Here is a 15,652-nt window from a genome sequence, read left to right as displayed (position 1 = left end):
TTAGTGCAGAATAGTAAATACTAGATTGTGGAAAATCCTTTTTAGGGAACTTTTCACTTCTTTGTTCCTTAAGGAATAGATTAACGAGTTCAGCATGGGTGAGACAGTATTATTTAATAGTTGCACCATGGCATCTAGCAAGGGGTTGGGTTTGGGCTGCAGATAGACAATGATTATAGGTCCAAAGGCACAGAGAATGGCAGTGAGGTGGGCACTGCAGGTAGAGAAAGCTTTCTGCCTGCCCTCTGCTGAATGGATCCTCAAAATGGCAATCCCAATGCATGTGTAGGAGGCACAAATACTCAACCAAAGCATTAAAGCCAGAAAGCCAACACTAGTGGAAGCTACACCCTGGGCAAAGGAGCTGTCAGCACAAGCCAGGGGTAAGATAGCAGGAATGTCACAGAAGAAGTGGTCCACCTGATTAGGGCCACAGTAAGGTAGCTCAAAGGTAAAGGATGTCAGGATAGTGGCCTGAAGACAACCTACCAACCAGGCTGCCATGACCAAACCAACACAGACTCCAGGTCTCATGATGAGCTTATACCTCAGTGGGTGACAGATGGCAACAAAGCGATCATAAGCCATCACAGAATAGAGGCAGCCTTCCGTAGAACCCAGAAAATGATAGAAGAAGAGCTGAACAGCACATCCCTTATAAGAAATGGCTCGGTTCTGGCCAGAAAAATAGACTAGCATCTTGGGACAGAGTACAGAGGGGAACAGCATGTCCAAAATCGAGAGGAGTCCCAAGAAGAAGTACATGGGAGTGTGAAGGGTCGAGGAGGAAACAATTGCTAGAAGGATGAGCAAATTTCCCAGCAGGGTCAAGGGGTAAATGAACGAGAAGATGACAAGGAGCACAGTCTCCAGTCCCTCTGTCTGAGGTATTCCCAGTAGGATGAACTCACTCATCTCTGTGTGGTTCCTCATGTTCCTGGGAGGAAGGTCTAGGGGAGACAAAAGACAGGAAAGCATGACTGTGGAGGCTGTGACAGACACAACACCAATACATTCATCATCACTAATCTTTGTTTACACATAAACATGAGGTTGAAATTAAGAATCAGAAATTCTGCGTATAATATTTAGGGGCTAGTAAAGCGGATGTGTGCCTTTGTGTCTCAAGATATCACATTCTTTTATGAATAGGGATTCAAAGCAATATGAAGCTTTAGCAAAGTGAAATACTGGATGTACTATGAAAACAGAGGCATCAATACTGAGCAGATGAGCATAGTTTGAATTAAGTCCCCAACCAATTATACAACAACAACAAAAATGTCTTAAGTTTAAGATCAACCTGAAAACATGTGGAAGCCTCACCCTCCTGACTCTATTACAGAGCTCTATTACAGTTGCTCAAATATGTGTTCAAACACCCTAAATATTCATCAAAGATCAACTTGGTCACCCACACCTCTGTTGAGAAGAATGGACTGTGATACAGTTTAAGGAGTAGTAAGATTTGGGTATATGATATCATTTTAACTGGATATGTTTCTTAGTCTGAGCATGGAGTCTCAAAGAGCCGGACACAACTGAGTAACTGAACTAAACTGAAGGTTATTTGCCTAAAAAGAAATTAACAGTGACAAATTTGTTTAGTGTTTAGTTTGTATAGAGATTAGTAGATGTTTAGAGACTATATAGGTGATAGGTTTTAGTGAAGTCATCATATATAAAGATGAATTTTTAGAATATTTGATGTTTGCTAACTACTGAAATTTTGAAATCCAAAGTATTTCAATTCTGCAGACTTTTCTGTGTCTTCTGATTATTTTAAATTCTAATTTTAATTTTATTGTGGTAATAAAACTTCACATGAGATCTATTCTCTAAACATAGTTTTAAGTGTACAAGATAATATTAAATATGAACATAATGGACAGGGAGGCCTGGTGTGGTGCGATTCATGGGGTCGCAAAGAGTTGGACATGACTGAGCAACTGAACTGAACTGAACTGAATGTTTCACAACATTTGTGAAACTTTATATCTATTCATTAGCAATTTCTCATTTCTTGTTGTCCCCTAACCCTGGTAGCCATCATTCTGTGTTTTACTTTTAAGAGTATAATTGTTTTATTTTAAAGGAAAAACTCATTATGTAGAGAACATGAAAGGGCCAGTAGGGAGTGCTGTGGTCAGCTGTCTGCTACAATGGTTGAGCTCCTGAATTTCTCAAGAAGAGATATCATGATACTATGCATAAAATAGATAACTAATGAAAACCTACTGTATAGCACAGGGAACTCTACTCAATGCTCCTTGGTGAGCTAAATGGGAAATAAATCCAAAAAAAAAGAGGAGACTTATGTCCCTGTACAGCTAGTTAACTTTCCTGTAATGCAGAAACTAACACAATATTGTAAAGCAACTATACTCCAATAAATTAACTTTAAAAAAGAAGAGAGATGTCTTTTTCACTTACACTTTTTACCATTATAATTTCCTTTTTTTTGAGATGCAAAATATATTTTTAAATGTCCAATTATAATGGTTTGAATTTCTAATTATAATTCCTGGTCAACTTCTCTGATCTTCTTTTATAATTAATATTATTAATAGCTATTGATTGATAATTTTGTCTTCTAAAACCTAAAAAATGGTAAGATAATACTCTCCATGTACTCAAGTTGTTTATAATCTTGGAACCTCAGTTTCTTATCTTTATATAAGCAGAAAGTAGTTTATAATCTTGGGATCTCAATTTCTCATCTTTATATAAGCAGAAAGTATTCCCTGCACCAGTAGTCTCAACCTTAACCAATCAGTTAAATATTTTATTCCAAGCAGGACACTTTTGAGAGTCAAAGAAAGCGTTATTAATAACTAAGGCAGGATAAGAGGGATAAAATAGGAACATTTCTGTTCAACCATTGAATAGTCTCCTTTCCCTCATGTGTGTCCTACAGATCATTATTTTGACATGTTCTGATATAACTGTGCCCCTTGAGGATATGGCATATTCTTATAATTGTGCTGAATAAATAGAGGGTACCCACTGAATTTTTTTTCTGATTAACTGAGATAATATTTACCTCCCAGAACTGCTGTAAAGATTAAATGTGATGATGTTCAGGAAAGATTTTGATACACAGTAAGATGCTGTATAATGGTTCATTATGATTGTATTTTCTATAAAGATAGCCATGCTAAAGAATTTGGGAAGGAGCTACCTGTGTGAAGATCAGAGTTAGTATCAAGCCTGAACGAAGTCACCAGGAGAGACAAGGTAAATTATGATTAAAGACGGAACGAGAGACCAAACTTTGAGAGATACTACATTATAGGAAAAGGAGAAGAAAAGGGAGCCATTTAATAAGAAATATATACATTCGTCATATGATTTGGAAAAGGTCAGGAGAATGTCAATGTCTTTTGCATACCATTTATCATGAAAATTATTATTTTCTCCATGTTTTAGAATTTTCTCCATTGTCAGGGAGAATATGCAACTAATTTTTATTCTTAAGCAAGTGTGTGGTTCTTTAAAAGTGACAGATGCTGAACTAATGATTAAGGAACAACAAAAGAAATAATAGATGAATGTATTTCTGCATGCTATTTTGTGGGGTGAATGGAGGAAAGGACTCTAGTCATTGCACTAAATGGGAAGGAAGCTCTTAGTCATGATTGCTTCCAACAATGCTAGTCAGGAGTCCATAGTGGAGTAAAAGTTAAAATTAAAGAAGATAGGAAAATGCTCTGAACAGTTACATGGCTCAATTAAGGAAAACCAATGTTGTTTTTCCTGCCTTTAACTTCAGTTTCTTCTATAGACCTGTGGGACTCACCATTCTGAACATCTCTATTCCCTGGGTGCAATGGAAATGGATTTTGGCTTCCTAAGTGTAGATCCCAAATGGTCTTTTCCATTCAAGATTACACAGAGAGAGGATAGCACATGTCTGATGGCTCGCCCATCATCTAGGGTGAGCAGAGTTAGCAGAAGTAAGATCTCCTACATTCGTAGGATTTTAAATGATCTCTTACTCCCTCTGGAGCCCCATCCGTGATACATCCCAGGACTCAGGGAGCAGGAGCCCTTGAGCATAGGGAGCAATCAAATGCTGGATGTTGAGAGAGCTCATGACTGAGAAAAGACTACATGGTAATCAAAATAATCTTCAAGCAATTAGGAATCAAAGAAGTTGTGGATCCTCTGTGGCCACCCTAATTTTCTATTCTGGGTAGACTTTGAAGAACCCTTTTTGTTCTTCACAGACCTCAGAGATTTGACTTCCTTCTCTGTCATTTTTTGAGTCTTTACCTATTCCCTTACTTTTCATGGTTGTAGAAGAAATTGTAACATAATGAAAAGATCATTCACCTTGGAAGTTTCTGGTGTGAAAAACAAGTCTGTTTCTCATTAGTTGTAAGTCCTTGAGCAACCCAGTGCTCTTCTCTGAACCATAATATAGTCCTTTATAAATTGGAGTTATTTCATAGGGAAACGAGATTAAATGAGATAACACATATAAACTTCCTGGCACATACTACTTAATTATTTGTATTGAAATTGGATGGAACATGGACTTTTATTCATTGTTAGAATCTTTTTTTGTTGTTCTTTTACCCCTTCTCTTCTTAATTTGAGTTTTTTCATTGTTTTGTTTTTTTTCAGTTTAGTCAATTTGGTTTCATTTCTTTTATATTCAAAAGCAGAGGCATTACTTTGCCGACTAAGGTCTGTCTAGTCAAGGCTATGGTTCTTCCAGTGGTCATGTATGGATGTGAGAGTTGGACTGTGAAGAAGGCTGAGCGCCGAAGAACTGATGCTTTTGAACTGTGGTGTTGGAGAAGACACTTGAGAGTCTCTTGGACTGCAAGGAGATCCAACCAGTCCATTCTGAAGGAGATCAGCCCTGGGATTTCTTTAGAAGGAATGATGCTAAAGCTGAAGCTCCAGTACTTTGGCCACCTCATGCGAAGAGTTGACTCATTGGAAAAGACTCTGATGCTGGGAGGGATTGGGGGCAGGAGGAGAAGGGGAAGACAGAGGATGAGATGGCTGGATGGCATCACGGACTCGATGGATGTGAGTCTGAGTGAACTCCAGAAGTTGGTGATGGACAGGGAGGCCTGGTGTGCTGCAATTCATGGGGTTGCAAAGAGTCGGACACGACTGAGGGACTGAACTGAACTGAACTGAATTATAGTGTGTGGCTTCCCTGGTAGCTCAGACAGTAAGAATCTGCCTGCGATGCAGGAGATCTGGGTTTGATTCCTGGATTGGGAAGATCCCCTGGAGAAGGGAATGGCTACCCCTCCAGTATTCTTGCCTGGAGAGTTCCATGGACGGAGGAGCCTGATGGGCTACAGTCCATGGGGTCACAAAGAGTTCAACACTACTAAACAACTAACACTTTCACTATAACTATAGTGAAAGAGATGGTGAGAAACCAAACCAAAATGAAACAAAACAAAAGAAAATAATAAGTATAGAGTTACCAAAAAAAATAAGGAATATCAGAATGTTTTTCATAATAATGGATTGTTTTCTTTTTTAATATAAAGTTATTTATTTTAATTGGAGTTTAATTACTTTACAATATGGAATCTAAATAAGATTTTCCAGGTTCTCAGGATTCAACAAGCCAATCCAAGAAAGGGAAAATGGAACTAACATTTAAAGAGAGCCCACTTGTGAAAAAGGTCTTTTAAAATCTTATTTTATTTACTTCTTACAACATCCACACAGGGTAGCTATTTTTAGTCCACTTTATAAATGATGACATGATCATCAGAGAGAGTAATTTTTCCCAAGATTACACAACATTGACTAGGAGAGGTAGGAATTGAGCCACAAATTTTTTTAATCTAAAGCTCACAGACTTAATTCTGGGGACAGAGCCAAGTTGATACTAATACATCAGAATCTGGTTCCTAGTTTTCTCTCCAAGTTTGACCCTCTGGATCAGCAAGGTACACCTTTCCTAGTCCTCAGAGAGTAAGGCCCTTGAGCTTTACCCTGCCCATCTCCTTTCACCTCTCTTTATGACTCTGTTTTGAACAACAACAACAGCATGGCTTCCCAGGCGGCACTAGTGGTAAAGAATTGGCCTACCAATGCAAGAGATGTGAGAGACGTGGGTTCGATCCCTGGGTTGGGTAGATCCCCTGGAGAATGGCACTTTCCCACTCCAGTATTCTTGCCTAGAAAATTCCATGCACAAAGGAGCCTGGCGGGCTATAGTCCATGGGGTAGCAAAGAATCAACATGACTGAACATGTACACACACCCCCCCCCACACACACACACAGTAGACAACAGACTTAGTGACTAAACAGCAACAACATAATAGATAACAATCAAAAGGCCTAACAGGATGCAGAAATTGGGATACACATGTATTTATTCTTAGGGCTTCCCAGCTGGTGCTGGTGGTAAGGAACCCACCTGCTAATTATGCAGGAGACAGATGAGAAGCTGGTTAGATCCCTGGGTCAGGAAGATTTCCTGGAGGAGGGCATGGCAACCCAGTCCAGTAACCTTGCCTGGAGAATCCCATGGACAGAAGAGCCTCGCGGGCTACAGTTCATAGCGTCACAAAGAGTTCGACACAACTAAACCACTTAGCATGCACTCATGGTGTATTTATTCTTAATTAACATCTTGGACACTTATTTACTTATAGGTTTTCAAGTTTTAAAAACACATAAAGGGCAGGAAGAGAAATCATGATGGCAGCGTAAGATGACTTGGATCTCACAACCCCCACAAACACATCAAAAATACATCTACATACGGAACAATTCTCACTGAAAACTAACTGGAAACTGTCATAAGGATTTCTGTACAATGAAGGATATAAGAAAGGCACACACTTAAAAAGACTTTAAAGTCCCATTAGTGTTACTTTATTTATCATTAGCAGAATCATTCATCTTTTCCAAGTAGAAAAAAAAAGCCAAAGCTTATAACAAGAATTTTAAGAAGAGATGAATATATTTCTTAATACTATCCTTAATTAGGAATAAGAAAAGGAAATTGTGAAAGTGGTATGAAATAAAGAAGACGTAGTTTAAAAATTGAAAAATACTTGAGAGAAAACTCAAATTTCCTTCCCCATGGTGAGAAAGAAATAGAATGAGGAGGTTACCAATGAAAATATTATAAACAAACACACAGAAACCCTTCTCCTATGACTACTTGCACCCTGATTCTAATCAATACTTTCCAACTGGGTCCTTAAATGTATTATTTCATTAACTGAGGTCATCAAATCCTACTCACACAGGAAAGAGTGAGGCCTATTCAATTAGAGGGTACGAGTTTCAGTCCTACCCGCATGCTTACTAACTTGGACATGGTGCTTAAACTCTCTGTGCCTCAGGTTTATAATTTCTAAAACAGTGATGATAAAAATAGCATCTCCTTCATTGAGTTGTCTTAATGATTAAATGGAAAAAACACATAAAATGGTTAGAACAGTATATGGCATGTGGTATATAATCAACAATGTCAACTGACATCATATAATGTTCTCAAAACTTTCCACAAGTCTCCCACCATAAACTCACCAGACATATTTCCCTTTAATTCCTGTGTCCCCTATACACTGTAAGCTCTATAAAAACTAACATTTCTTCTCTCTTCTTTGCCACTTCTCTTGTAGTGCTGTGAATACTGCAGAGTACACAGTAGGCACTCAATAAATAACTCTGTACATTACATTGTTCTCTGGTAAAAGCCTTCCAAATGTTTCTCACCTTTCTCACATGCTCGGCGTTAGGGTCAACAGACACACTGACTTCCATCCTTTTCTGTCAGCCACCACGCAAGTTCAGAGCTTTTTAGGTTTTTACTGAACTATATGCTTAAATGTAATGATGTCAGTTATACTTATAGCTTTTCCCATATATTCCCTCTCATGTGGCCATATAAATAGCTGGAGAATATGTTCTGAAAACATACATCTGCCCCTTTCTAATTTAAAATTTTTCAGTGATCTTCAGTTACCCAATGGGCTACTGAAACATTGTAATAAAAATACAGCTATCAAAACTATGGTTAAGTTTTGGATAAAATTAAAGAAAAAGTTAAGTGAAATTCTATACTTAATCCAGAGGGTTTCCTTATTAGTTACAAAGTGCCAGGTTCTTCAGATGTTTCCACTGCTCAATATAGAGAGAGCCTCCAAAAGACATGGAGAAGGTAAAAGAACAGCACACAAAATGAGAGAAATGTGCAAATCATCTGTTTGATAAAGACTTATTATCCAAAATACGTAAACCACCTCCACTCAACAGTGAAAAAAAAAAAAAAAGAAAGAAAGAATCCAAGGAATTTACAAGTTCAGTAAGATGAGGTACAGAGTCCAGAAATAGATCTGCACTTATAGGAACAATAATTTTGACAAAAATACAAAGGCAGTTTATTGAAGAAATGATGGGCTTTACAATGCGGTAGAACAGTCTTTTGGACTCTGTGGGAGAGGATGAGGGTGGGATGGCTTGGGAGAATGGCATTGTAACAAGTATATTATCATACGTGAAATGAATCGCCAGTCCAGGTTCGATGCATGAGACAGGGTGCTCAGGGCTGGTGCACTGGGATGACCCAGAGGGATAGGCTGGGGAGGGAGGTAGGAGGTGGGGTTCAGGATGGGGAACACGTGTACACCCGTGGCAGGTTCATGTCAATGTATGGCAAAACCAATACAATATTGTAAAGTAATTAGTCTCCAATTAAAATAAATTAATTTTTTTAAATGTGGCAGGAATACTTAGATATTCATATAAAAAACAAACAAAATAGAGACTCAATCTGTACCTCACATTAACAAAAACTGTCACAAAATGAATCAGATATTAATGTAGAACATGAAACTTAAGAATTTTTAAATATAAAAAAGATTCTAACAGAGTGTCCATTGACAGATGAATGGATAAATATTGGTGTGTATGTGTGCTAAATTGCTTCAGTCATGCCTCTTTATGACCCCATGGACTGTAGCCCACCAGGCTGCTCTGTCCATGGGATTCTCCAGACAAGAATACTGGAGCAGGTTGCCATGCCTTCCTCTAGGGGATCGTCCCTACCCAGGAATTGAACCTACATCTCTTATGTCTCCTGCACTGGCAGGCAAGTTCTTTACCACTAGAGCCACCTGGGAAACATATATATATGTCACAATGGAATATTGCTCAGCCCTAAGAAAATAAAATAAAATCTTGTCACTTATGATATAAATGGATCTATGTGAAATGAGTCAGAAAGAGAAAGGCAGATACTGTATGATCTCACCAACTTGTGGTCTCTAAAAAACAGATAAAAGAAAACCAGATCTCAAACACAGAGAACAAGCCGGTAGCTGCCAAAGGGGATGGTGTTGGGGGAAGAGAGAAATAGGTGAAGGGAATTAAGAAATACAAATGTCCAGTTGCAAAATTTAAAAGTCATGGAAATATACAGCATAAGGAAAATGGTCAATAATATTATAATAACTTTGTATGGAGACAGATAGTTACCACATTTATCATGGTGATCAGTTCATAGTGTAATTAAATATTAAACTATTATGTTGCACACCTGAAAATAACATAGTACATCAAGTATATGCCAACAAAACAAAACAGCAACAAAAAGAAAATCTTGAAAGAAACCAAGAGCAAAGGATATTTTACCTACAGGAAACAGAGATAAGAACTACAGAGGAACTCTTATTGGAAACTGAGCAATCAAAAAAGAGTGGAGTAAAAAAATTAAAGTGTTAAAATGCAAAAAACACCAGCTTAAAATTTTAAATCCAATATTATCCTTCAAATTGAAGGTAAAATGATGACATTCTCAGATAAACAAAATCTGAAAGAATCTGTTACCCGAGGCCTGCCTTGCAAAAAATATTAAAAGAGTTTCTTTAGGCAAAAGAAAAATAATCTAGGTCAGATGCTTGAACTGACATTTTAAAAAATCGTCACAGAAGAATAAATATAAGTAAAATATTATTTTTCTTATTTTTAATTTATCTAAAACATAACTGTGAATTTTAAATAATGAGTAATACTATAAAACAATTGGAGGAAAAAGTACTCAGAAGACACTTTGACGTAAATTACAGCAAGATCTTTTTTGATCCACCTACTAAAATAATGAAGAATAAAAAAATGGGACCTAATTAGAAGATTTTGCATAGCAAAGGGATCCATAAACAAAAAGACAATACAAGCCCCAGAATGCGGAAAAAAGTGTGTAAATGAAGCAATCGAAAAGGGTTTAATCTCCAAAATATGCAAACAACTCATGTAGCTCTATGTCAAAAAACAAACAAACTCAATCAAAAAGTGGGCAGAAGATCTAAATACACATTCCTCCAAAGAAGACATACAGATGGCCACAAAGTACATGCAAAGATGATCAATATCACTAATAATTAGAGAAATACAAATCAAAACTACTTTGAGATATCACCTCACACCAGTCAGAATGACCATCATCAAAAAATCTACCAACAACAAATGCTGGAGAGGGTGTAAAGAATGAGGAACCCCCTACACGGTTGGTGTGAATGTCAATTTGTGCAGTCACTATGGAGAACAGTATGTAGATTCCTTAAGAAACTAAAAATAGAGCTACCATATGAGCCAGCAATCTCATTCCTGGGCCTATATCTGGAGAAAACCCTAATTTGAAAAGATACATGCACACAAATGTTTGCTGTAACACAATTTACAACAGCCAAGACATGGAAGCAACCCAAATGTCACTCAGAGAACTCAAACAGGGCCACTGAGACAACCTAAAAGGGTGAGATGGGGAGGGAGATGGAAGGGAGGCTTGAGAGGGAGGGGACATGGGTGTACCTCTGGCTGAGTCTTATTGATGTTTGACAGAAAACAACAAAATTCTGTAAAGCAATTATCCTTCCATTAAAAAAATTAATTAATATTTTTAAAAAGATGATGTGGTACATATATACAATGGAATATTACTCAACCATTAAAAAGAATGAAATGATGCTATTTGTAACAACATGGATGGACCCAGAGATTCTCATGCTAAGTGAAGTAAGTCAGACAAAGAAAGATAAATATCAAATGATATGACTCACTTGTAAAATCTAATTTCTAAAATGATATAAAGGAACTGACAGACTCAGATTTCAAAAACAAAAATATGGTTACCAAAGGAGAAACATGGTGGGAGAGAAAGGGGAGAGGGAAGACCCTGGGTTTAACACAAACACACACACACACACTACTTATATATGAAATAGATAACCGACAAGGACCTACTATATAGCCCAGGGAACTTTATTCAATATTCTTTAATAACCTAAGTGGGAAAAGAACCTGAAGAAGAATGAATATATATATATATATATATGTATAACTGAATCACTATGCTGTACACCTGAAACTAAAACATTTTAGATCAACTATACCCTAAAACAAAAATTATAATGCTTCAATTTAAAAAAAAGATTAAACCAAATTATATTATAAGGAGCTATGCAGTTTAAGACAATATATGTTTTCATTTTACTAAATTAATAAACTGGAAAATCGTGTTCAAAAATATAATATAATTTTTATAATAAAATTCCTCAGGAACATTTGTAAAAATAATATTCCTGAGTAGCAGGTTTGGATAAAGTTAAACACCGAGAAATATAACTGTAATACACTTCTTATTGATCACAAAGTTATATTACTAACTTCGTTAAATGAGTGTATCTTCATTACAGAGATTATTTGCTCTGTGAATGCACTACTTTGTCTTTAAGTGTCAACAGAGCTTTCTTCACTTCTTTGTTCCTCAGGGTGTAGACCACAGGGTTCAGAAGGGGTGTCATCACAGTGTAGAAAACAGCCACAATACTGTCCATAGCCTCCTTGGAGCCTGGTCTCAGGTAAATGAAAACACCAGGGCCAAAGAAGCAAAGGACCACAGTGCAGTGGGAGGCACAGGTCTGGAAGGCTCTCCATCTCCCCTCTGACGTGCGGATCTTCAGGATGGAATGGACGATGGACACGTAGGACAGCACTATCAGAAGAAAGCAGCCTGAAGCCACCACCCCAATGTTGACAAAGATCACCAACTCATTGGCAGAGGTGTCTGCACAGGCCAGTTTGAGGATGGGTGGTGCATTGCAGAAGTAATGCTGGATCTGGTTGGGCCCACAGAAGGGCAAATGGAATGTCAGTGTGGTCTGGACAGCAGAGTGCAGAGAGCCACTGAGCCACGTGGTTGTGGCCAGGGTGGCACACGTCCTCCCACTCATCATGCTGGCATACCTGAGAGGGTAACTGATGGCCAGGAAGCGGTCATAGGCCATGACGGTGTAGAGGAAGCACTCGGTGCTGCCCAGGAAGTGGAAGGAGTAGAGCTGGGCCACACAGCTGGGAAAGGAGATAGGACTGCCTTCTGGGGACACCAGGGTCATCAGCATTTTGGGCACAGTGACTGTGGAGAACCACATGTCAATGAAGGACAGGTTGCTCAGGAGATAGTACATGGGGGTGTGCAGACGGGGATCCACTGTGATCACCAGCAGGATGAGTAGGTTCCCCAGCACAGTGAGGACATAGATCACCAGGAAGATTCCAAAGAGGAGCGTGTCCAGCTCTGGTGTATGGGGAAGGCCCGTGAGGATGAACGTTGTCACTACGCTCATGTTCGTCATATCTCCAGGCTTTTGGTCTCTCTCTCTCTCTATGGGAACATCAAAAGCATCCAACATTTTATTGAGAACTGAGAACTGAGAACTGCACTATACAAGTCATATTCAACTTTGCTTACCACAAACCTCTCTTGAAAAAGGAGATAAAGCGATTTCATCTTCTCTCTCTTATATCCCTCTCACTCTCTCTCTCTCTCTCTCTCTGTCTCACACACACACACACACACACACACATAGGCACACACAGATAGATGTGAAAAAGGGAGAAACCACACAAATTTCTATTGATATATCATGAATACTAACTTAGCACCATAAAACAAGCCAAATTTTCTATTTTATACTTTCTCCGGATCATGTTAGCTTGTTGTATGCTCCAGGTCTCACAATGTTGAAATCAAAGTTTCAGGTTGCTCTCTCATCTCATCTGAAGTTCAGGATCACCTGCTTCAGTGACAATGTCAGAGTGAAGTAAGATAATAAATGACAACTACTTAGTAAAGTAATGACATTCACAGGTATTCAGTAAATGATACCAAATTATATGGAGCTGTTGCCTTGCTTTTTAAATGTATAGATATAGCTATGGAGGGAGAGAAAGACAGAGACAGAGAGGGAGGAGAGAGAGAAGATAAATTCTCATTGTGCAATAGAGACTTCTCAATTTCAAAGCTACAATTTTGAGGAAAATTTCATCACTGGTATTGGTACTGGTGTCTCACTAACTACCACTAATTGTTTACATAGGAAATAATCTTAGAGCAGGTTAAGAAACTATAAACTTCATATAGAATCCTGACAACCTCTTATGTGATCCAGAAAATATCAACCATCACAACACTGCAAGCCTCAAACTTTTCTTTTATGCAGTCATTGATAAGGCACTGAAAATATAAACTTGATACGTGTTCTCCCAACCACAATCCAGTGGGAAGTGGTGGTTTCTCACATACATTTCTATCCTAAATATTTAAATATAATATTTTCTCTTATCAGCTTTGTTAGAGATTATATTCTCCCCCAACTTCCATTCCTTATACTCATAAATCCAGGAAATGAACTCAAAAGAGAAGACAATTAACTCTATGAAGCATATGATTCTTATGTAAAACCTACTACCTGTAACAAGGAAGAACAAAAGAAAAGGATCTATGTTAACTTAATATCAAGAAATATTGGACAAATAACACCAGAAAGAAAGAAGAGATGGAGCCAAAACGAGAACAACACCCAGCTGTGGATGTGACTGGTGATGCAAGTAAAGTCTGATGCTGTAAAAAAAAAAAATATTGCATAGGAACCTGAAATGTTAGGTCCATGAATGAAGGTAAATTGGAAGCCGTCTAACAGGAGATGGCAAGAGTGAACATTAAAATTTTAGGAATCGGTTCAGTTCAGTTCAGTCGCTCAGTCGTGTCCGACTCTTTGCGAACCCATGAATTGCAGCACGCCAGGCCTCCCTGTCCATCACCAACTCCTGGAGTTCACTCAGACTCGCGGCCATCGAGTCAATGATGCCATCCAGCCATCTCATTCTCTGTCGTCCCCTTCTCCTCCTGCCCCCAATCCCTCCCAGCATCAAAGTCTTTTCCAATGAGTCAACTCTTCGTATGAGGTGGCCAAAGTACTGGAGTTTCAGCTTTAGCATCATTTCTTCCAAAGAAATCCCAGGGCTGATCTCCTTCAGAATGGACTGGTTGGATCTCCTTGCAGCCCAAGGGACGCTCAAGAGTCTTCTCCAACACCACAATTCAAAAGCATCAATTCTTCAGCGCTCAGTCTTCTTCACAGTCCAACTCTCACATCCATACATGACTACTGGAAAAACCATAGCCTTGACTAGACAGACTTTTGTTGGCAAAGTAATGTCTCTGCTTTTGAATATGCTATCTAGGTTGGTCATAACTTTTCTTCTAAGGAGTAAGCGTCTTCTAATTTCATGGCTGCACTCACCATCTTCAGTGATTTTGGAGCCCAAAAAAATAAAGTCTGACACTGTTTCCACTGTTTCACCATCTATTTCCCATGAAGTGATGGGACCAGATGCCATGATCTTCGTTTTCTAAATGTTGAGCTTTAAGCCAACTTTTTCACTCTCCTCTTTCACTTTCATCAAGAGGCTTTTTAGTTCCTCTTCACTTTCTACCATAAGGGTGGTGTCATCTGCATATCTGAGGTTATTGATATTTCTCCCAGCAATCTTGATTCCAGCTTGTGTTTCTTCCAGTCCAGCGTTTCTCATGATGTACTCTGCATATAAGTTAAATAAGCAGGGTGACAATATACAGCCTGGAATCAGCAAATTTAACTCAGATGACCATTATATCTACTACAGTGGGCAAGAATCCCTTAGAAGAAATGGAGTAGACATCATAGTCAACAAAAGAATCTGAAATGCAGTACTTGGCTGCAGTCTCAAAAATGACAGAATGATCTCTGTTCATTTCCAAGGCAAACCATTCAATATTAATGCTGAAGAAGCTGAAGTTGAACAGTTCTATCAAGACCTACAAGACCTTCTAGAACTAACACCCAATAAAGATATCCAATTCATTATAGGGGACTGGCACGCAAAAGTAGTAAGTCAAGAGATACCTGGAGTAACAGGCAAATTTGGTCTTGGAGTACAAAATGAAGAAAGGGAAACAGCTAACAGAGTTTTGCCAAGGGAACGCATTGGTCATAGGAAACACCCTCTTCCAAAAACAGAAGAGAAGACTCTACACATGGACATCACCAGATGCTCAATAAGGAAATCACGTTGACTATATTCTTTGCAGCTAAAGATGGAGAAGTGCTATACAACCAGCAAAAACAAGATGGGGAGCTGACTGTGGCTCAGATCATGAACTCCTTATTGCAGAAATCAGACTTAAATTGAAGGAAGTATGGAAAACCGCTAGACTGTTCAGGTATGACCTAAATCAAATCCCTTAGACTTATACAGTGGAAGTGACAAATAGATTCAATGGATTAGATCTGATAGACAGTACCTGAAGAACTATTGATGGAGGTTCCTGA

The 15,652-nt window shown here is 38.4% G+C and overlaps 2 protein-coding genes across 2 annotated transcripts; both read right to left on the bottom strand.

Moving 5' to 3' along the window:
* On the bottom strand, positions 1-933 carry LOC128069115 (olfactory receptor 148-like). Its single transcript, XM_052662398.1, has one exon. It carries the CDS (start codon positions 931-933, stop codon positions 1-3), a length of 933 nt encoding a protein of 310 aa, XP_052518358.1.
* Positions 934-11,698: 10,765 nt separating this feature from the next.
* LOC128068958 (olfactory receptor 10G4-like) lies at positions 11,699-12,634 on the bottom strand. Its single transcript, XM_052662240.1, has one exon. It carries the CDS (start codon positions 12,632-12,634, stop codon positions 11,699-11,701), a length of 936 nt encoding a protein of 311 aa, XP_052518200.1.
* Positions 12,635-15,652: the final 3,018 nt, after the last annotated feature.

Source organism: Budorcas taxicolor, chromosome 25 (assembly GCF_023091745.1).
Source record: "Budorcas taxicolor isolate Tak-1 chromosome 25, Takin1.1, whole genome shotgun sequence".
Taxonomy (NCBI): domain Eukaryota; kingdom Metazoa; phylum Chordata; class Mammalia; order Artiodactyla; family Bovidae; genus Budorcas; species Budorcas taxicolor.
This window is presented reverse-complemented; position numbering and strand designations above follow the sequence as displayed.